The following is a 22,613-nucleotide window of genomic DNA, read 5'->3' on the forward strand; positions in this document are numbered from 1 at the left end:
CAATTATTCAAAGACGTGTGTAGGCTTACCTGTAAAAATGGGGCAGGGTCTGGTGGCTTTCTATATTGATGCCTATTCAGATCATTTTTGTTTAGCCATAAACTGCATAGGACATTTGATCTTTGGTTTGCCTAGAGGTGCCAATCTCGAATGAGCTGGTCCCGGGGGTCCCGTGGCGTGAAGGGCTGGTCCCCTGGCAGGAAGGGCTGGTCCCAGGGGTCCCGTGGCGGAAAGGGTCGGTCCCGTGGCGTGAAGGGCTGGTCCCGTGGCGTGAAGGGCTGGTCCCAGGGTCCTGTGGGGGGAGGGCCGGTCCTGTTGCGGGAAGGACTGGCCCCTTGCGGAAAGGGTTGGTTGCGGGGGTCCCATGGCTGGAAGGGTTGGTTCTGGGGGTCCGGAGGCGGGAAGATCTGGTCCCAAAGGTCCCTTGGCGTGAAGTGCTGGTTCTGCACAAACGGCAAATAAATATAGTGAATTCTGTAATGGAAAACATATCACTCTGTTAAGCGTTCACTCTAGGAGATAAAGCGTAACATCATTGATAATAAAGCTGAATGATTTCAAACACTATTTTATTTGTAGGAGCAAAACATTTCAACAAAAGCAGAAGCTGTATTATACAGTGGTACAGTACAGGACTACAGTGCGACCATTTTACTTGCATATGCGCCTAAATATTTTGCTGTGCGACCTCACATTTTTATTTAGGAGCACCAGTGCACCTAAAAAAATTGAAGAATTCTAGCTTTAATATCTCAAATATTTTTCATTCCTTTGTGTGTAGATACATTTTTCAACTGAGGCGCACACATGCAGCGTAGAGCCCTGCCATTGCCATGTGTTATCCTTGTAAACTCAATGCACGGAGAACGGCAATACAAACCTCTACGCAGAACTGCCTTCAACCTATAAGACTCCTGGTTTAAACACCGGCCAGGTCGCAGGGCCTGTAGACAGAGGTTAACAAAATTGGCAGTGGTAGATTCCGCAGCAGTCGTTTCATTGCAACAATTTAGGATGCTCACCTCTCCTTTGAACTGTGATGTGCTGTAGAACACAAGCATTTCTGACATTAGCTAGTCATTAAGTAGATACTTAGGCTGTCCTCAAGTGAATGACTATATTCACTCAATACGCCCATTGATGAACACACGCATCATGTCAGCAGGCACAATAAGAGACTGGAGTTGATCTCAGACTGGCCACATACAGACAGGGTATCCTATCCACATCTCTTTCCTCTCCTCTCTCTCTTACACAAATCAACCCACACACACACTAACCCAACAGAGTCAGGGCTCTATAGGCCGTATACATTTTGTCATTATATTCATGGACACGTGTGATGTAATTGTCAGCTTCTTTTCAGTAGACCAGATGTTCTAATTTGCATGTGTTTCATAGCGCAGTGATGGTTGAAGCATATGTACTGTACATAGATGTTCTCCGTGGAGAACTCTGTCCTCTCATTGTTTGTGGGACAGGCAACAGGTTGGCATGCTGCTGGGTTTTTGTTTGAAAGAGCTCTTTTTGATCCAGTTGATGATTTTTTTGTAAATACTTTTCGCTGGCCTATATCTTCCCGTTTGCTAATAAAAGCCTCACTCTGGGCACTGTGAAACCTTACCGCTGGGTCTCTCTCTCTCTCACACACTCTCACACTCACTCACAGAGGTTTGGGAGCCTTGTTAAGAGCTGAATAGCTGCTGCCTGGTGTGGTGTGTGTGATGGAGAGTGTGTGTGCGAAAACTGGTGTCATCCTGGCGACCCTGCAGAGCTCCAGTCTGATTGTCTGGTTCCCACTGATCCATCATGCTGTCTGATCACTGAGAAAATCGCCATCACTCTGAAACATAGCAGCCACACCGAGATGCTTTAGCACCGAGAGGTTTGTTTCTACTGTGTCTCTCGCCCTCGTTCTTCTTAATCCATTTCTCCCCCGTACGCCTGTGTAGTGTGGCTTTTAACGCTAACGATATTGACTGTATGTCTGAGAGTGTGTGTGTGTGTGTGCTTCCGCATTTCTGTGGTTGAATGTGTGTGAGAGCGTCTGTAACTGTGTGTATGTGGTTGACTGTGTGTGTGTGTGTGTGTGTTTGTGTCTCTCTCTCTCTGAGCGGTGAGTTATTAATGCAGGTCTAGCTGCCTGCAGCTCTCCCATGGTCCCTCAGGTGAGACTCATCATTGCCCTCTTGTGGGCCAACGGGTGTAGCAGACATATAGCCAATGGTAGAAGATGCTTATTGCAGTCCTGCTTTTTCCATAATCAGGAGGATTGTACCATTATTTTCACGTTAAGACAGGAAGCCTCAATACCAGGGGGAAATGAGGGAGGATGGAGAGGAAAAGGGGAGGATCTGAGAAAACACACTTTTTCTTGTGCACTTGTCTCAAAAGTACATCATCAAACACCAACCTATTTGCAGTTATACACATGCACACACACTGAAGACTTCATATGGACCCACAATGAAAATGATTAAGTGCAAAGGACCTAAGCAAGTTAGCTAATTTGAATAAATAAAACCAAATGTATTAATCCTTATTTGTGCTTCCTTTTGAATGCGTCTCTCCTCGTGTGTCTTGCATCGACTCCTACGTACCCTGTCTTAAATCCACGCAATTCAAAAGTTTAGTCAACAGCTTTATTTGCATCTGCACATTCCAGATCAGAGCAATAACAGACCTTACAAATGCTAGTGTTGTCTTTACTTTGTTCAGTCAAATATACACTGAGTATAGAAAACATTAAGAACACCTGCTCTTTCCATAGGATAGACTAACCAGGTGAATCCAGGTGAAAGCTATGACCCCTTATTGATATCAATAAACTGTTAAATCCATTGGATTGTGTGTGTGTGCCATTCACAGGGTGAATGGGCAAGACAAAAGATTTAAGTGACTTTGAAAGGGGTATGGTAGTAGGTGCCAGGCGCACCGGTTTGAGTGTGTCAAGAACTGCAAAGTTGCTGTTTTTTATTTGTATTTTTTTTTACACTCAACAGTTTCCCCATGTGTATCAAGAATGGTCCACCACCCACAGGACATCCAGCCAACTTGACACAACTGGGGGAAGCATTGGAGTCAACATGGAGTTTGTAGTCACAAGCTTGATGTAGTCATTGCGTACTAGGAATATGGGATCGCACACAAACTTAATTGAATACACGATAAGTGAATTTGTCCAAATACTTATGTCACCTTCAAAATGGGGGGGACTAGATACATAAAGTGCTTTAATTTCAAAACGGTAAAACATATAGTAACAGTTAAAAGTTTGGACACCTACTCATTCAAGAGTTTTTCTTGATTTTTACATTGTAGAATAATAGTGAAAACATCAAAAGCTATGAAATAACATATGGAATCATGTAACAAACAAAAAAAGTGTTAAACAAAGCAGCCACCCGTTGCCTTGACAGCTTTACACACTTTTGACAGATTCTGTCGGTATGAAAATACCCTCAAATAAAAAGTGTACTGTCGACCTCATAAAAGATTCTCAAAATCCAAAATGCTCGGAGTACAAAAGTTAACTTCTGTCCAATTAAATATGTAGGGGAATGTATAGTTATACCTACAGTACATGAAATGTCATATTAGAACGTTGATTTGAAATGAAATATTCGAATGTTGATTTGAAATGACAAAATTAGAAGGCTCCAGATTCAAATGCGCTTAACTATTAGTTATTGACTAACCATTAGCCTTGCTAATAGCCTGTCTCTGCTTTTGCAAACTCCTTCGTAGCTTTTTGTTTGATCAAGGAAGTAATGCGTGGAGATTGTAAAGGCATATTATTACAATATCTAACAATAACACAATACACACATTTAATACTATTTAAGGTACAGAAATATTTAGGCCAAAGTAGCTTTGAATCCAGAGTGAACCTTTGAATACAGTAACGGCTACAATACAGTTTCAATGTAACTTTAACATGTAACCCTCACATATTGAAAACAAATGGCTCATATTTTTCTGGTATTCTCTGCTCACCATTTACAAAACAGCCACTTGCCTAGCTACCTGTTATTTAACAAGACACATGAACAATGAGAACCATGAGAACCATTGCCGAACATCGTTTGCAATCAGAAGGAGCATTACAAAACCTAATCCAAATTTTAAGCGGGCAGTATTTTATTCATTGTTCTTTCTGTCCTCACAAAATGTCAACCTGTTTGTCTGTGAAATGACTTTCCCTTTGATCTTCAGAGATCTAAAACACAATCCGTTCCAATTCCCCTTGAGAATCGAACCTACAACCCTGGTGTTGCAAGCGCCATGCTCTCTACCAACAGCCACACACAAACTTGCTTCCCTCTGATGTTTTGATGACCCACCAAGTAGACGATGGCAAATCAAGGAAATGCTTTTGTGATTAAGTCAAAATAGAAACGTGAGCCTTTTCTGCAGAAGTTTAAAATTGGTATCATGTAGTGAAAATTAAGCACGAGTGTGACGGTACACCAATCTAAGGTTGAACATGAGAAAAACAGCAGGAGGGCAGACAACAATAAACATCAGTTGAAAGGCGTCTCATAAACCCCTGCTGTACGACTGACAAGACATTCCCCATTCAAATACAGTAATGAGTATTTTAAAATGACTGCTGCTGCCACCCCCGCCGACATATGTAGAAACACTTCAACCTTTAGTTTACGTAACAAATCCCACTAAAGGCGACAGCATCACTCTGGATAATCAAAGGCTTTATTCAAACATGAAGTAAGTACAAACAAAGAAAAACTTGAGAAATACCAAGATTTTGCATAAATACATTCCAGAGAATTTCAGAGACAATACGTTTAAAAAAAACTTGAAGCAAGCAGCAAAATAACACAAAACAAGGACAGTGCATGAACCATAGCCATGTTTTTTTCTGTGTACCTGGATGCTATGAAGGAGTACACATCCCATTGCAAATGCATCAAATGGTTGTTGCCACCTAAAGGGCTGATATACACTAATAAACTATTAGCATGGGTCTTTGCATTGTGTTGGCCCATTGCCACCTTACCAGCGATCAAAATGGTTATTGCAGTCGAGGCTACAGAACTGTGCTACAACCCAACATGCAGACAGTACACAGCGGCATCCATCGGTGTCATGCTTCACTACACTGTATATTCCAATAGCGGTTGTAGCAGTGAGAAGACAACTCAGAGAGGGTTAGCATGTGTCCTAACCTGGATAGAGAAACTCCAGTTACTCGGCCCCTCACACAGTGCATCATGACATCAAATCAATTCATAAAAGGAATGGATGAAGGGCAAAACGCTCATCTTTCCTTTATTGTAATTATCACTTCACCAAAGTGTCGTATATAGTTAGATATTTTAGTGCCACACATCAGCTAGGTGAAGTGAAATGTGTTGTTTTACAGGGTCAGCAATAGCCTGGTCCTTGATCAGATACTAAATATCCTAGTCAACATCTCTGACTATGGTTGTCATGCTAGCAGAGGAGCTGGCTAAAGCACAGGTCTGGGATCAGGCTAGTGTAAGAGTAGGACGACCAACTGATTTAAATACACCTTAGAACAATAAAAACAAACATATCAGGATCCTTGCTGATCAAACAGTAGCTTTGCTACTGGACAGCAGATAGCAATTACAGTAGAATACAATAAAACTACAGTAGAATACAATAAAATTACAGTACAGTTTCCATATAGTGCTTTCTGAGCATCATCTTATGGCAGAATGGTTCTTATTTACTCTACTCAATATATACACATCCTAGTCTATGAAATAGACTACGATAGTGAAGGTGAAATGTGAACCCTGACTTAGAAAGGGGAGAAAGCGTTGTCTTTTGATGTATAAAAACATGCCAACATGGATGCAAAATAATACTCAGATATTCATATCTGTGTGCTGAATATTGGTGAACTTTTAAGTTCTTCGAATATACAAAAATAGCTTTAAAAAAAAAAATCTGACTATTTTTAGTAAAGTGTAGCGTTAGATTCATGTAGATTTTAAACATCAGATACAGTAAAGTACAGACTGGTGTAAAAAGTCCTATGCTCCACCTTTCCTCCTCAGAGACATTGCCACATAACAGAACACAAGTCCTCCACACTCAACTTAAGATAGAGCGTTATGAGGACTAAACTAGTTACGACTTATGTACTTTCTGCCAAAATATATATACAGTGGGGAGAACAAGTATTTGATACACTGACGATTTTGCAGGTTTTCCTACTTACAAAGCATGTAGAGGTCTGTCATTTTTATCATAGGTACACTTCAACTGTGAGAGAAGGAATCTAAAACAAAAATCCAGAAAAATCACATTGTATGATTTTTAAGTAATTAATTTGCATTTTATTGCATGACATAAGTATTTGATACATCAGAAAAGCAGAACTGAATATTTGGTACAGAAACCTTAGTTTGCAATTACAGAGATCATACGTTTCCTGTAGTTCTTGACCAGGTTTGCACACACTGCAGCAGGGATTTTGGCCCACTCCTCCATACAGACCTTCTCCAGATCCTTCAGGTTTCGGGGCTGTCGCTGGGCAATACGGACTTTCGGCTCCCTCCAAAGATTTTCTATTGGGTTCAGGTCTGGAGACTGGCTAGGCCACTCCAGGACCTTGAGATGCTTCTTACGGAGCCACTCCTTAGTTGCCCTGGCTGTGTGTTTCGGGTCGTTGTCATGCTGGAAGACCCAGCCACGACCCATCTTCAATGCTCTTACTGAGGGAAGGAGGTTGTTGGTCAAGATCTCGCGATACATGGCCCCATCCATCCTCCCCTCAATACGGTGCAGTCGTCCTGTCCCCTTTGCAGAAAAGCATCCCCAAAGAATGATGTTTCCACCTCCATGCTTCACGGTTGGGATGGTGTTCTTGGGGTTGTACTCATCCTTCTATTCCTCCAAACACGGCGAGTGGAGTTTAGAGCAAAAAGCTCTATTTTTGTCTCATCAGACCACATGACCTTCTCCCATTCCTCCTCTGGATCATCCAGATGGTCATTGGCAAACTTCAGACGGGCCTGGACATGTGCTGGCTTGAGCAGGGGGACCTTGCGTGCGCTGCAGGATTTTAATCCATGACGGCGTAGTGTGTTACTAATGGTTTTCTTTGAGACTGTGGTCCCAGCTCTCTTCAGGTCATTGACCAGGTCCTGCCGTGTAGTTCTGGGCTGATCCCTCACATTCCTCATGATCATTGATGCCCCACGAGGTGAGATCTTGCATGGAGCCCCAGACCGAGGGTGATTGACCGTCATCTTGAACTTCTTCCATTTTCTAATAATTGTGCCAACAGTTGTTGCCTTCTCACCAAGCTGCTTGCCTATTGTCCTGTAGCCCATCCCAGCCTTGTACAGGTCTACAATTTATCCCTGATGTCCTTACACAGCTCTCTGGTCTTGGCCATTGTGGAGAGGTTGGAGTCTGTTTGATTGAGTGTGTGAACAGGTGCAGTTAATACAGGTAATGAGTGGAGAACAGGAGGGCTTCTTAAAGAAAAACTAACAGGTCTGTGAGAGCCGGAATTCTTACTGGTTGGTAGGTGATCAAATACTTATGTCATGCAATAAAATGCAAATTAATTACTTAAAAATCATACAATGTGATTTTCTGGATTTTTGTTTTAGATTCCGTCTCTCACAGTTGAAGTGTACCTATGATAAAAATGACAGACCTCTACATGCTTTGTAAGTAGGAAAACCTGCAAAATCGGCAGTGTATCAAATACTTGTTCTCCCCACTGTATATGCAACCTACTGGTCCCAGACCAGTATATGCTTCAGCCAACTATAACACTAGTCAGAGAAGTTGGCGAAGCAGAGTTGAGATCAGGCACACTGGTTCACCATAGCAGGACTGGTAACCTGGCCCATTGGTGGCAACAGCATTGGGTCTACAGTAGGACATAAGTGTCCAAAGGCAAATGTCCAAATCACTGGAAAGGTGGAGTAAGAAGCCCCCAGTCACCCCAAATTTGGCAAACAGAAGTCACAGAATCTCTTTCATACAGGACAGGGTTAAGGGCCAGAGGTTGTAAGCATCCAACAACTAACTTTATATAAAATATACTCAGTTGTCACTCATCGTCTTCGTTACAAAGGCCTTTTGTAAATGAACAAAAAGGGTGAAATGGAAACAAGGTATAGGATTTCAAAAGGAAACGAGGGGAGTCTATAAACTGGTTATGTCGCATTCTATAATGCCACAAGGGCAACACCTTTTTCTCCCCCCACCAAGACGAAAGCATGACTCATGCGGAGCATTCACTTCCTCACGGACGCAACAGAAGCATAACCACAGGTAACAACGCACAAAGGCTCAAACACGCACCTCTCCCATCTGAGAATGGGAAGTACAGTATAATAGGTGGGTGTTTCCGGAGGCAGCTGCCTGCCATCATATACCCCGATATAAAAAAGACAAACAGAAAAGGAAACCCAAGGAGAATTTCACAGCTCGCGCCACTGACATTTTAAGGACACTTAAAGGAGTATTGTATCATTTGGGTTGAGCACTGAGACAAAGCGTTTCACTTTGTACCTCGTCTATGCTGGTTAGAGAGTTGCCAAAGCATGATATAAAAATAAACAAGATACGACTGAAATAAATAACTCAAAACTCTACCAGCGGATGTGAAAAAAGGCCACAATGCTTCTGAGATATGCAAACTCAAACATGACAGCACGTCAAAACCTAGCCATGACCCTTGAAGCTTAACAATAACTTGAGCGCATAAAGGATTGCCGTTGTTATCACGGATCGAAATCCTGAACTGAAACACACAAACCTCACCTGAACTCCTGCACAAATCCTACTCTTACACGAATGCATCATTTGCTCAAGAGATCTAGTTCTGCATGGATAAAGACAGTGTCGCCCGTCAGCAGTACAGATTCCTGGATGAAGGCCAGTTGAGTCAGAAGATGGGGCTACTAATGACTAACAGTGCCCTCAATCCCATAATAGCCCAGGTTTCATATGGCAAAAAGGCAGGTAACAATACAGGCAGTAAACAGACACCTTTTAGGAGTTAATGGTGAGGTCCCTATTCAATTGAAACCAACGGCCAGGTAAAAGGCCAAACTTTATGCCCAACGTTTCCCCACGCTTTCTTTTACATGTTCGGTTGAGAACATGAATCCTGACATGCACTCTTGCAATGCAAATTGAACAGTGCTTGTTTGACCTCCAAAAGGGACACTTTTAGCCCAATCTATCCAGTTCAAGCGTTTAAACCAGTCGACCATGCCCGACCTACAGTACACCCTGAGAAAGAACGACTGAACACAAACTTATCAGGCCATCAAAACATTGAACCTAGTTTTTAACAGTTCTAACTCAAGAGATGGTTAAGTTACGGTTTCTTTGTGCGCTTAAGTGGTTGTTTTGGCGAACAGTAAGTTCACTTTTTAAGTGGTGAAAAGTGTCACATTGAGAGCAGCCCCCTCACTTAGTTCTCTCCCTCCATCTCTACAAGACTTTTCTTGCCCGAGGTGATGTCTTGTCATCAGACTTCAGCACACCGTTGGCAGAACCTCCTAGCAAAACAAAAAAGAACAACATGTCAGAAACAGAGTTACAAATGGCTGGAGGTGGGTGTTTAGAGTGGGCAGCGGTGGGGGACTCACCCCGGGCTGGGTCCTTCTTGTGGGGCTTGCTCTTTGGGCTGATAGCCTTCACCTTGGAAGCCTGGCTCTGGCTGTGTTCCCTCCACTTCTTCAGCTGAAAGTTGATGAACTTCCACATCATCCAGGCCTGGGTGAGGCAAATGGCAGCCAGGCATGTCATCCTGAGACAGGGAAGGAAACATGAGGACCAGCCATGAGCAGGCTTTCTATTCTTTTAGATAGAGGAAAAGTTCTAACTTGCTCAAGGCCCCAATCAGAAGGGGAGAGGGGGCAAATTAAAAAGTGACCTTAAGGAACATGACTTGCCTAACGGTGAGCACATTAAAGTTTCCCTCCGCCAGTGAGAATCCCTGGTTCTCTGCACGGGGAAGTCCGAAGCCGAATGTCAGTACGGAAAGGGTGAGGGTGACGAGGCGTGCGATGACGAAAAGCAGCGCCCACAAAGTGAAACTGGGAAAGGAGAATCAGAGGGGGGGGGGGGTTTACAAGTCACCACGGCAATAGCAGTGACATCTTCTACGGGCTCATGTAAGACAGCGTTCCCCCAAACTTTATCCTGGGGCAAGTTTTGTTTTTTGCCCTAGCACTACACCAGTGGATTAAAATAATCAAATCTTGATGAGAAGTTTGTTATTGGAGTCAGCTGTGTTGTGCTAGAAAAAAAAAAAAAAAAAAAAAAAAAACTACGCGTGCACCCAGGGGTGGCCCCAGGACAGAGTTTGGTAAACCCTGATGTAAGACACCATCACTACCAAGTTATTCAAACCAAAATCAGTAGACGCCGACATAGAAGGAAAAGCTCCCATTGGATCACACAAGTGAGTTGCTGAAGGATGGTGATAATTCAAACTAAATTCCAAAACCTTGAATGCAGATTTTACTGCCAGTGTACAATCCATACCCCTTCTGCTTGTTCTCGTCACTGAAATAGAACAGGCGCGAGGCGTGGAACAGGAGCTCCACCAGGGCGTGAGGTACAAGCAGCACCAGGCCCAGCCGGTAGAGGCTAGTGAACACACAGGAAACAGGAAGTCAGCACAGCACCAGGTGAAACATATCAGAACTTCAGATGCCATTTTTTAGGTCCAGGGATTAACAGCACTGAAATACTCAATATTATTCACATTTGCAGCAGGAAGCACTGTCTTTTAAAGACACCCCAATGGTAGCAATGATTTATGCATATCTACCATAACAGCCTATAACTGATGCATGCAATTATAAGCTGCGGTACTCCAATATTGTTCAGTAGTAGGTGTCCGATCTATTAGAAATATCGCAGTGGTTTTATTTGGTAAGAACGGCACCACTGCGAGTGCTGCTACACTAGCGAAAATGTCAACCCTGAGGCCGATTGAGGACATGGGAGACAAGTCAGCCAGCCCCAACAGGGAAACAGGATACGTCACATTGAAGCGATTTGCAAATGGTCTTAAACGACCTCCTTCCTTCCCTAGACTCCCGTCGGTCATGCCCGGTGACCAGGAACAGATGTGTGGTGCACTAGAATCAAATGAATGCCCTGTGCTGCCTTTACCCCGTCTTCCAGACCAGCGGTCTTGAAGGAGAGACGACAGAGGACCATTACATAATATTGGGCCAAGGTTCGGAAGTGAGCTAAACCAGTTAAGAGGTACTACTGATGATTCTACCGTCTGATATTACTACTAAAATCTTTCCGAGGCCTCTTTCGCAGAACAAATTAGTTTGTCAGACATGACCTGTGTGTAGTAAGTTTAAAAGACCGCCTGTATTTTGAGGATAAAGTAAGGAAATGCTTACAACTGACCCCACCCATCTCCCCCACCCAGCACACAAACTCTCTTCTGGATATATTACATAACGGGATTGTTTTAACTGCGGTATCACTCTGGCATAGTTTGAATACCTCCCTTGTTGTCTGCATAGTCCCATCACACTAAACCAGGCCACCTCACACACAGTCACGAGGCGATAAGGGAATATCCACAGCTACTCACACACACACACTTTATTGCAATGACAGGAACACCCAGATATGGAATGCGTTTACCCCTCTGCCATACCAAACCCTTTTCTCGGATTGAAAAGAGGTTCTGCTGCTTCATTCAATTATTTGGAACGGCTCACTCAAGGACATGGAATATAGGCTAATTATAAGTGCAAACAGAAAAACTTCCGAACGGCAGCTCCACTCTAAAAGTCCATCGATCCTCTCATCTAACCACGTCACTAAAAAGACACTCACTTTAAGACGTAGGCACCGGTGATGTGGAAGACGTAAAGGCAAATGTAATAGAGCTGGCGGGGAATGTCCTCCTGAGAAACAAGCAGGACAGGGCCTTTATTAATGACTGCTGTATCAGTGTAAGATGAGAATAAAGAATACGAACCGTATACATATTGAAACATTGGGGAATTAGTCACAAGACGTAACACAATTACAGTGTAACAAGACATATCCTTCCATGTTTAAAATAACAGATGGGTCATCCTTAGGACCTAACCCATGGTGCGTTCATGTACACTTACCTTTCGCACTTTCTGGAAGTACAGCTCAGGAAGGGCGTGGAGCCAGTAGGCCACTTGGCAAATGTAGAAGAACTTCACCTGAAACCTGCAGAGGACAGATTTACAGGCAGGCAGAGGGAGAGATCAGATCTATCAATGTAGGGAGGGAGTGGATATGATTGGAAGGTTTAACCATGATAACTTCAATCCCGTTACAAGCTTTTTACAAACATGTTATTTGGTGGTACATTAAAGTCCATCAATAATAAAAATGTAATTTGGGAGAAAATATTCAGTTCACAATCTATGCATACCTGCTTATTCCATTTCCCCAAATTAAAATGCATAGAAATAAGATGCCTCGTAACACAATGACAAATCTGGAAAGGATGGGACGAGAGACACCTGGCTTGAGTAAAACATCACAATCTTAATAAATATTTCAGGGGAACCTGACATCTAACATGGATTTGATGAGGCAGCCCATTACAGCAGAAGTGTACTCCCACACGCAATACTGGGGCTGCAATGCACCCTGGGAAAGCAAGGCCTGGCCGATGTGCCAACTCAAAAACAGCCGAGCCTTCCCAGAAAACTTGTGTTCAAGAATGCTTGGTAACTCTAAACAAGAACACACAGAACAAGTAGTGATGAGAGTTCTTACCCTGTCCTACTGACATATTGTTGAAATAATGAACAAGTGAGCTGAAGGTGTAAAATGAATGTACAAATCCTTACTTACACCATGTGGGTGTGTGGATAGCCCTCCCATAGGAAAGTAGGATTTGTTGCAAATTCCTCCTAACAGATGAAAAGAAGAGAAGGCGTGAGCCAAAGAACAAATACAACGGGACGAAGTGCTCGTCTTGTCACATCATGTTCCCTGGCAGTGCTTCGTTGGCCTTTTTACCGCTGTTAAGATGCTGCAGCCCCAGATGAAGGAGACCAAGTAGAAGGCAGCAAGCTGTCCCGATTCATTGAACTTGCTGTGTTTGGTTTTTGACAGATGCAACCGCCTATTCATTTTCTGAAATCAGAGAGAATAGGACATGAGAAGCTGGGAAACGTGTCAGTGATCATTTGTTGTGGGTTGTGTAGTGGACGTGGGGATGCTATTTGACTGGCTAAGAGGGTGAGAATGAGAAGACTGAAGAGAGAGAAAGAAGGCCAGACCTTATTTTATGACTCACACAGAGAGATGGAAAAGAAGAGGGGGGGGGGGGAGACACTCTCGCATACACAGTGACGCATGTGTTCTGTAGAGCAAGGACCTATACAGAGGTCCCGCTTTCTCGCTCAGGTCACACACACACAGGGTCTGTGTGCATAGCCACTCACATCAAGAATGTATTCCTGTATTAAGGCGTGGAGTATGACAGCGATGAGTAGGTAGAAGAACACAGTGGCCATGTCTTTAGGACCGTACTGGTACAGGTTCACTGGCTCAGCCCTCTCATCTGATAACACACAAAGAACAAAAAAACATGGCCCAAGGCTTCAAATACAAGGTATTGGACACAAGTACTAAATAATGTAATGGAGGTCAATTATCTTGTTTTAAAAATAGATACAAAGACAAGTGTAAACTTACAGAGACTTTGAGTCACATTGTACTGGACAGTGATGAACATGATGGCAAACTTCGCTGTCACCTATAATAAAGGATATAAGATGGGAAGCAATGATGTGCATGCAATTCTCATGTAGCAAAATGGTATTGACACTGCAGTCTGTAACAAGGGTGGTTCTTCCTGACACAAATGTACGTGTTAGGCAGAGGTTGGGTGGTTACTGTAAACAATTCCCGTCTTTTGCTGTAATATGGATAGATTTCAAAGCTAACTGGCTAGCAATCCATTTGGCAATATTAGATCGCGAACTAGGTTGTGTGAAACGCTAGCTGACCAGGCAGCCACTAGCTTGAACAGTGCCCCCCCCTCCGTGTGCAATCAGTGACACATGAGAAGGGAGACGCTTGCGCCCAGCCCCCTCGTCATCATAGACGATGCTTTTTCTTTAGCTAGCTACCTAGTTATTTGCCCTACCTAAGCTAACTAACAGCATACATCCCAGGATTGAACATTGTACCTCGAACATCAGGCCGAGGAGAATGACCATAGCCACACACGAAACCATGTCAGCGTGATTCTGGATCACGAACTCGTGGCTCAGCACCGCCGGGCTCTTGTTCTTCTTTCGGAAACCCATGGCCTGACCGATACAGCTCTCACTCCCTGCCGCACTTCAGTCACTCGCCGCACCGCTTGCACTCGGACGCAAACTATCCTCTTTTGCCACCTCCACCACTGCCAGTACACTGGGTAAATTGCAGGTCATGTGTTAGCTAAGAAACGACAAAAGATGTACCAAACACACACGCAATTTGTTCCTAAGCCAGTTAAACGACCACCAGCATTTTTGCCAGCTGCACAAATGCTGACGTCTATTATGTATGGTAATGAAGAAACCGTCAAAATAAAAGCCCGCAATTGAAAACGGCAAGGTGGATAAGTCAATCAAGAATCTGTATTACATTTTAATCCATGTCCATTTGTATTGTGCTTATAAGCAAATGTAGGGAAGAATTTACGAAAACAATTACAAATATGCTTCTAAAAACATTTTTTAAGACCACTATCGAAAAAGAATATGTTCAATGTTTAGAGAAACAACTATTCTATGTGCAGAGGTAAAAGTGGGGTTGGGAATACTCAAATCAGTAGGTTCTGTAGAATCTATATATTTAGAACACTCACTCATTCAAGGGTTTTTCTTCTGTTTTTTTACTACTTTCTACATTCTATAATAATATTATGTCGCATTCTATAATGCCACAAGGGCAACACCTTTTTCTCCCCCCACCAAGACGAAAGCATGACTCATGCGGAGCATTCACTTCCTCACGGACGCAACAGAAGCATAACCACAGGTAACAACGCACAAAGGCTCAAACACGCACCTCTCCCATCTGAGAATGGGAAGTACAGTATAATAGGTGGGTGTTTCCGGAGGCAGCTGCCTGCCATCATATACCCCGATATAAAAAAGACAAACAGAAAAGGAAACCCAAGGAGAATTTCACAGCTCGCGCCACTGACATTTTAAGGACACTTAAAGGAGTATTGTATCATTTGGGTTGAGCACTGAGACAAAGCGTTTCACTTTGTACCTCGTCTATGCTGGTTAGAGAGTTGCCAAAGCATGATATAAAAATAAACAAGATACGACTGAAATAAATAACTCAAAACTCTACCAGCGGATGTGAAAAAAGGCCACAATGCTTCTGAGATATGCAAACTCAAACATGACAGCACGTCAAAACCTAGCCATGACCCTTGAAGCTTAACAATAACTTGAGCGCATAAAGGATTGCCGTTGTTATCACGGATCGAAATCCTGAACTGAAACACACAAACCTCACCTGAACTCCTGCACAAATCCTACTCTTACACGAATGCATCATTTGCTCAAGAGATCTAGTTCTGCATGGATAAAGACAGTGTCGCCCGTCAGCAGTACAGATTCCTGGATGAAGGCCAGTTGAGTCAGAAGATGGGGCTACTAATGACTAACAGTGCCCTCAATCCCATAATAGCCCAGGTTTCATATGGCAAAAAGGCAGGTAACAATACAGGCAGTAAACAGACACCTTTTAGGAGTTAATGGTGAGGTCCCTATTCAATTGAAACCAACGGCCAGGTAAAAGGCCAAACTTTATGCCCAACGTTTCCCCACGCTTTCTTTTACATGTTCGGTTGAGAACATGAATCCTGACATGCACTCTTGCAATGCAAATTGAACAGTGCTTGTTTGACCTCCAAAAGGGACACTTTTAGCCCAATCTATCCAGTTCAAGCGTTTAAACCAGTCGACCATGCCCGACCTACAGTACACCCTGAGAAAGAACGACTGAACACAAACTTATCAGGCCATCAAAACATTGAACCTAGTTTTTAACAGTTCTAACTCAAGAGATGGTTAAGTTACGGTTTCTTTGTGCGCTTAAGTGGTTGTTTTGGCGAACAGTAAGTTCACTTTTTAAGTGGTGAAAAGTGTCACATTGAGAGCAGCCCCCTCACTTAGTTCTCTCCCTCCATCTCTACAAGACTTTTCTTGCCCGAGGTGATGTCTTGTCATCAGACTTCAGCACACCGTTGGCAGAACCTCCTAGCAAAACAAAAAAGAACAACATGTCAGAAACAGAGTTACAAATGGCTGGAGGTGGGTGTTTAGAGTGGGCAGCGGTGGGGGACTCACCCCGGGCTGGGTCCTTCTTGTGGGGCTTGCTCTTTGGGCTGATAGCCTTCACCTTGGAAGCCTGGCTCTGGCTGTGTTCCCTCCACTTCTTCAGCTGAAAGTTGATGAACTTCCACATCATCCAGGCCTGGGTGAGGCAAATGGCAGCCAGGCATGTCATCCTGAGACAGGGAAGGAAACATGAGGACCAGCCATGAGCAGGCTTTCTATTCTTTTAGATAGAGGAAAAGTTCTAACTTGCTCAAGGCCCCAATCAGAAGGGGAGAGGGGGCAAATTAAAAAGTGACCTTAAGGAACATGACTTGCCTAACGGTGAGCACATTAAAGTTTCCCTCCGCCAGTGAGAATCCCTGGTTCTCTGCACGGGGAAGTCCGAAGCCGAATGTCAGTACGGAAAGGGTGAGGGTGACGAGGCGTGCGATGACGAAAAGCAGCGCCCACAAAGTGAAACTGGGAAAGGAGAATCAGAGGGGGGGGGGGGGTTTACAAGTCACCACGGCAATAGCAGTGACATCTTCTACGGGCTCATGTAAGACAGCGTTCCCCCAAACTTTATCCTGGGGCAAGTTTTGTTTTTTGCCCTAGCACTACACCAGTGGATTAAAATAATCAAATCTTGATGAGAAGTTTGTTATTGGAGTCAGCTGTGTTGTGCTAGAAAAAAAAAAAAAAAAGAAAAAAAAACTACGCGTGCACCCAGGGGTGGCCCCAGGACAGAGTTTGGTAAACCCTGATGTAAGACACCATCACTACCAAGTTATTCAAACCAAAATCAGTAGACGCCGACATAGAAGGAAAAGCTCCCATTGGATCACACAAGTGAGTTGCTGAAGGATGGTGATAATTCAAACTAAATTCCAAAACCTTGAATGCAGATTTTACTGCCAGTGTACAATCCATACCCCTTCTGCTTGTTCTCGTCACTGAAATAGAACAGGCGCGAGGCGTGGAACAGGAGCTCCACCAGGGAGTGAGGTACAAGCAGCACCAGGCCCAGCCGGTGGAGGCTAGTGAACACACAGGAAACAGGAAGTCAGCACAGCACCAGGTGAAACATATCAGAACTTCAGATGCCATTTTTTAGGTCCAGGGATTAACAGCACTGAAATACTCAATATTATTCACATTTGCAGCAGGAAGCACTGTCTTTTAAAGACACCCCAATGGTAGCAATGATTTATGCATATCTACCATAACAGCCTATAACTGATGCATGCAATTATAAGCTGCGGTACTCCAATATTGTTCAGTAGTAGGTGTCCGATCTATTAGAAATATCGCAGTGGTTTTATTTGGTAAGAACGGCACCACTGCGAGTGCTGCTACACTAGCGAAAATGTCAACCCTGAGGCCGATTGAGGACATGGGAGACAAGTCAGCCAGCCCCAACAGGGAAACAGGATACGTCACATTGAAGCGATTTGCAAATGGTCTTAAACGACCTCCTTCCTTCCCTAGACTCCCGTCGGTCATGCCCGGTGACCAGGAACAGATGTGTGGTGCACTAGAATCAAATGAATGCCCTGTGCTGCCTTTACCCCGTCTTCCAGACCAGCGGTCTTGAAGGAGAGACGACAGAGGACCATTACATAATATTGGGCCAAGGTTCGGAAGTGAGCTAAACCAGTTAAGAGGTACTACTGATGATTCTACCGTCTGATATTACTACTAAAATCTTTCCGAGGCCTCTTTCGCAGAACAAATTAGTTTGTCAGACATGACCTGTGTGTAGTAAGTTTAAAAGACCGCCTGTATTTTGAGGATAAAGTAAGGAAATGCTTACAACTGACCCCACCCATCTCCCCCACCCAGCACACAAACTCTCTTCTGGATATATTACATAACGGGATTGTTTTAACTGCGGTATCACTCTGGCATAGTTTGAATACCTCCCTTGTTGTCTGCATAGTCCCATCACACTAAACCAGGCCACCTCACACACAGTCACGAGGCGATAAGGGAATATCCACAGCTACTCACACACACACACTTTATTGCAATGACAGGAACACCCAGATATGGAATGCGTTTACCCCTCTGCCATACCAAACCCTTTTCTCGGATTGAAAAGAGGTTCTGCTGCTTCATTCAATTATTTGGAACGGCTCACTCAAGGACATGGAATATAGGCTAATTATAAGTGCAAACAGAAAAACTTCCGAACGGCAGCTCCACTCTAAAAGTCCATCGATCCTCTCATCTAACCACGTCACTAAAAAGACACTCACTTTAAGACGTAGGCACCGGTGATGTGGAAGACGTAAAGGCAAATGTAATAGAGCTGGCGGGGAATGTCCTCCTGAGAAACAAGCAGGACAGGGCCTTTATTAATGACTGCTGTATCAGTGTAAGATGAGAATAAAGAATACGAACCGTATACATATTGAAACATTGGGGAATTAGTCACAAGACGTAACACAATTACAGTGTAACAAGACATATCCTTCCATGTTTAAAATAACAGATGGGTCATCCTTAGGACCTAACCCATGGTGCGTTCATGTACACTTACCTTTCGCACTTTCTGGAAGTACAGCTCAGGAAGGGCGTGGAGCCAGTAGGCCACTTGGCAAATGTAGAAGAACTTCACCTGAAACCTGCAGAGGACAGATTTACAGGCAGGCAGAGGGAGAGATCAGATCTATCAATGTAGGGAGGGAGTGGATATGATTGGAAGGTTTAACCATGATAACTTCAATCCCGTTACAAGCTTTTTACAAACATGTTATTTGGTGGTACATTAAAGTCCATCAATAATAAAAATGTAATTTGGGAGAAAATATTCAGTTCACAATCTATGCATACCTGCTTATTCCATTTCCCCAAATTAAAATGCATAGAAATAAGATGCCTCGTAACACAATGACAAATCTGGAAAGGATGGGACGAGAGACACCTGGCTTGAGTAAAACATCACAATCTTAATAAATATTTCAGGGGAACCTGACATCTAACATGGATTTGATGAGGCAGCCCATTACAGCAGAAGTGTACTCCCACACGCAATACTGGGGCTGCAATGCACCCTGGGAAAGCAAGGCCTGGCCGATGTGCCAACTCAAAAACAGCCGAGCCTTCCCAGAAAACTTGTGTTCAAGAATGCTTGGTAACTCTAAACAAGAACACACAGAACAAGTAGTGATGAGAGTTCTTACCCTGTCCTACTGACATATTGTTGAAATAATGAACAAGTGAGCTGAAGGTGTAAAATGAATGTACAAATCCTTACTTACACCATGTGGGTGTGTGGATAGCCCTCCCATAGGAAAGTAGGATTTGTTGCAAATTCCTCCTAACAGATGAAAAGAAGAGAAGGCGTGAGCCAAAGAACAAATACAACGGGACGAAGTGCTCGTCTTGTCACATCATGTTCCCTGGCAGTGCTTCGTTGGCCTTTTTACCGCTGTTAAGATGCTGCAGCCCCAGATGAAGGAGACCAAGTAGAAGGCAGCAAGCTGTCCCGATTCATTGAACTTGCTGTGTTTGGTTTTTGACAGATGCAACCGCCTATTCATTTTCTGAAATCAGAGAGAATAGGACATGAGAAGCTGGGAAACGTGTCAGTGATCATTTGTTGTGGGTTGTGTAGTGGACGTGGGGATGCTATTTGACTGGCTAAGAGGGTGAGAATGAGAAGACTGAAGAGAGAGAAAGAAGGCCAGACCTTATTTTATGACTCACACAGAGAGATGGAAAAGAAGAGGGGGGGGGGAGACACTCTCGCATACACAGTGACGCATGTGTTCTGTAGAGCAAGGACCTATACAGAGGTCCCGCTTTCTCGCTCAGGTCACACACACACAGGGTCTGTGTGCATAGCCACTCACATCAAGAATGTATTCCTGTATTAAGGCGTGGAGTATGACAGCGATGAGTAGGTAGAAGAACACAGTGGCCATGTCTTTAGGACCGTACTGGTACAGGTTCACTGGCTCAGCCCTCTCATCTGATAACACACAAAGAACAAAAAAACATGGCCCAAGGCTTCAAATACAAGGTATTGGACACAAGTACTAAATAATGTAATGGAGGTCAATTATCTTGTTTTAAAAATAGATACAAAGACAAGTGTAAACTTACCGAGACTTTGAGTCACATTGTACTGGACAGTGATGAACATGATGGCAAACTTCGCTGTCACCTATAATAAAGGATATAAGATGGGAAGCAATGATGTGCATGCAATTCTCATGTAGCAAAATGGTATTGACACTGCAGTCTGTAACAAGGGTGGTTCTTCCTGACACAAATGTACGTGTTAGGCAGAGGTTGGGTGGTTACTGTAAACAATTCCCGTCTTTTGCTGTAATATGGATAGATTTCAAAGCTAACTGGCTAGCAATCCATTTGGCAATATTAGATCGCGAACTAGGTTGTGTGAAACGCTAGCTGACCAGGCAGCCACTAGCTTGAACAGTGCCCCCCCCTCCGTGTGCAATCAGTGACACATGAGAAGGGAGACGCTTGCGCCCAGCCCCCTCGTCATCATAGACGATGCTTTTTCTTTAGCTAGCTACCTAGTTATTTGCCCTACCTAAGCTAACTAACAGCATACATCCCAGGATTGAACATTGTACCTCGAACATCAGGCCGAGGAGAATGACCATAGCCACACACGAAACCATGTCAGCGTGATTCTGGATCACGAACTCGTGGCTCAGCACCGCCGGGCTCTTGTTCTTCTTTCGGAAACCCATGGCCTGACCGATACAGCTCTCACTCCCTGCCGCACTTCAGTCACTCGCCGCACCGCTTGCACTCGGACGCAAACTATCCTCTTTTGCCACCTCCACCACTGCCAGTACACTGGGTAAATTGCAGGTCATGTGTTAGCTAAGAAACGACAAAAGATGTACCAAACACACACGCAATTTGTTCCTAAGCCAGTTAAACGACCACCAGCATTTTTGCCAGCTGCACAAATGCTGACGTCTATTATGTATGGTAATGAAGAAACCGTCAAAATAAAAGCCCGCAATTGAAAACGGCAAGGTGGATAAGTCAATCAAGAATCTGTATTACATTTTAATCCATGTCCATTTGTATTGTGCTTATAAGCAAATGTAGGGAAGAATTTACGAAAACAATTACAAATATGCTTCTAAAAACATTTTTTAAGACCACTATCGAAAAAGAATATGTTCAATGTTTAGAGAAACAACTATTCTATGTGCAGAGGTAAAAGTGGGGTTGGGAATACTCAAATCAGTAGGTTCTGTAGAATCTATATATTTAGAACACTCACTCATTCAAGGGTTTTTCTTCTGTTTTTTTACTACTTTCTACATTCTATAATAATAGTGAAGACATCAAAACTATGAAATAACACACGTGGAATCATGAAAAACAGAAAAAGAGATGAAAACAGCTTCTATCTCAAGGCCATCAGATTGTTAAACAGCCACCCCTATCTACAGACTTGATATCATTGGCCACTTTAATAATTGGAACACTAGTCACTTTAATAATGCCACTTTAAGAATATTTACACATCTCGCATTACTCATCTCATATGTATATAATGTGTATTGTATCCTTCACTATCTATTCTTTACTATCTATTGCATCTTAGCCGCTCTGTCACTGCTCATCCATATATTTTATACTTATATATTCTTATCCCATTCCTTTACTAGATTGTGTGTATTGGGTTTTGTTGTGGAATTTGTTACATATTACCTGTTAGATACTAAAGCACTGTCGGATCTAGAAGCATAAGCATTTCACTACACTCACAATAACATCTGCTAACCATGTGTATGTGACCAATACAATTTGATTTGATGTAGTAAACAAACAAAAAAAGTTAAACAAATAAACCACTACAAAAGGACACCAATAATAAGAAGAGACTTGCTTTGGTTAAGAAACATGAGCAATGGACATTAGACCGGTGGATATTTGTCCTTTGGTCTGGAGTCCAAATTTGAGATTTTTGGTTTCAACCGCCATGTCGTTGTGAGACACGGTGTGGGTGAACGGATGATCTCCGCATGTGTATTTCCACCGTAAAGCATGGAGGAGAAGGTGTTATAGTGTGGGTGTGCTTTGCTGGTGACACTGTTTGTGATTTATTTAGAATTCAAGGCACACTTAACCAGCATGGCTACCACAGCATTCTGCAGCGATACGCCATCCCATCTGGTTTGGGCTTAGTGGGACTATCATTTGTTTTTCAATAGGACAATGACCCAACACACCTCCAGGCTGTGTAAGGGCTATTTCAACAGAAGGAGAGTTATGGAGTGC

The 22,613-nt window shown here is 43.4% G+C and overlaps 2 protein-coding genes across 4 annotated transcripts; both read right to left on the minus strand.

Annotated features, from left to right (window-relative positions):
* Window positions 1–4,691: 4,691 nt before the first annotated feature.
* LOC139557109 (translocating chain-associated membrane protein 1-like 1) lies at window positions 4,692–16,263 on the minus strand. 2 transcript variants are annotated; one of them, XM_071371481.1, is made up of 11 exons: window positions 16,187–16,263; window positions 13,699–13,759; window positions 13,446–13,564; window positions 13,018–13,134; window positions 12,850–12,908; window positions 12,129–12,213; window positions 11,845–11,915; window positions 10,519–10,623; window positions 9,924–10,067; window positions 9,618–9,778; window positions 4,692–9,527 (listed from the first exon to the last, which is right to left on the minus strand). In XM_071371481.1, the coding sequence occupies exons 2-11, from the start codon at window positions 13,736–13,738 to the stop codon at window positions 9,460–9,462; spliced, it is 969 nt and encodes a 322-aa protein (XP_071227582.1). In that variant the 5' UTR covers window positions 13,739–13,759; window positions 16,187–16,263; the 3' UTR covers window positions 4,692–9,459. The 2 variants fall into 2 exon arrangements, with proteins under 2 accessions (XP_071227582.1, XP_071227581.1); XM_071371480.1 differs by lacking the exon at window positions 16,187–16,263 and adding an exon at window positions 14,196–14,323.
* Window positions 13,446–21,628, minus strand: LOC139557108 (translocating chain-associated membrane protein 1-like 1). Of its 2 annotated transcripts, XR_011671336.1 has the most exons (13): window positions 20,942–21,628; window positions 20,445–20,505; window positions 20,192–20,310; window positions 19,766–19,882; window positions 19,598–19,656; window positions 18,877–18,961; window positions 18,593–18,663; window positions 17,267–17,371; window positions 16,671–16,814; window positions 16,365–16,525; window positions 16,187–16,274; window positions 13,699–13,759; window positions 13,446–13,564 (listed from the first exon to the last, which is right to left on the minus strand). XR_011671336.1 is itself a non-coding variant. In XM_071371479.1 (11 exons), the coding sequence occupies exons 1-11, from the start codon at window positions 21,059–21,061 to the stop codon at window positions 16,207–16,209; spliced, it is 1,110 nt and encodes a 369-aa protein (XP_071227580.1). In that variant the 5' UTR covers window positions 21,062–21,625; the 3' UTR covers window positions 15,858–16,206. The 2 variants fall into 2 exon arrangements, 1 of the variants encoding a protein (XP_071227580.1); XM_071371479.1 differs by lacking the exons at window positions 13,446–13,564; window positions 13,699–13,759 and having other exon boundaries at window positions 15,858–16,274; window positions 20,942–21,625.
* Between the last annotated feature and the right edge of the window lie 985 nt (window positions 21,629–22,613).

Source organism: Salvelinus alpinus, chromosome 28 (assembly GCF_045679555.1).
Source record: "Salvelinus alpinus chromosome 28, SLU_Salpinus.1, whole genome shotgun sequence".
Taxonomy (NCBI): Eukaryota; Metazoa; Chordata; class Actinopteri; order Salmoniformes; family Salmonidae; genus Salvelinus; species Salvelinus alpinus.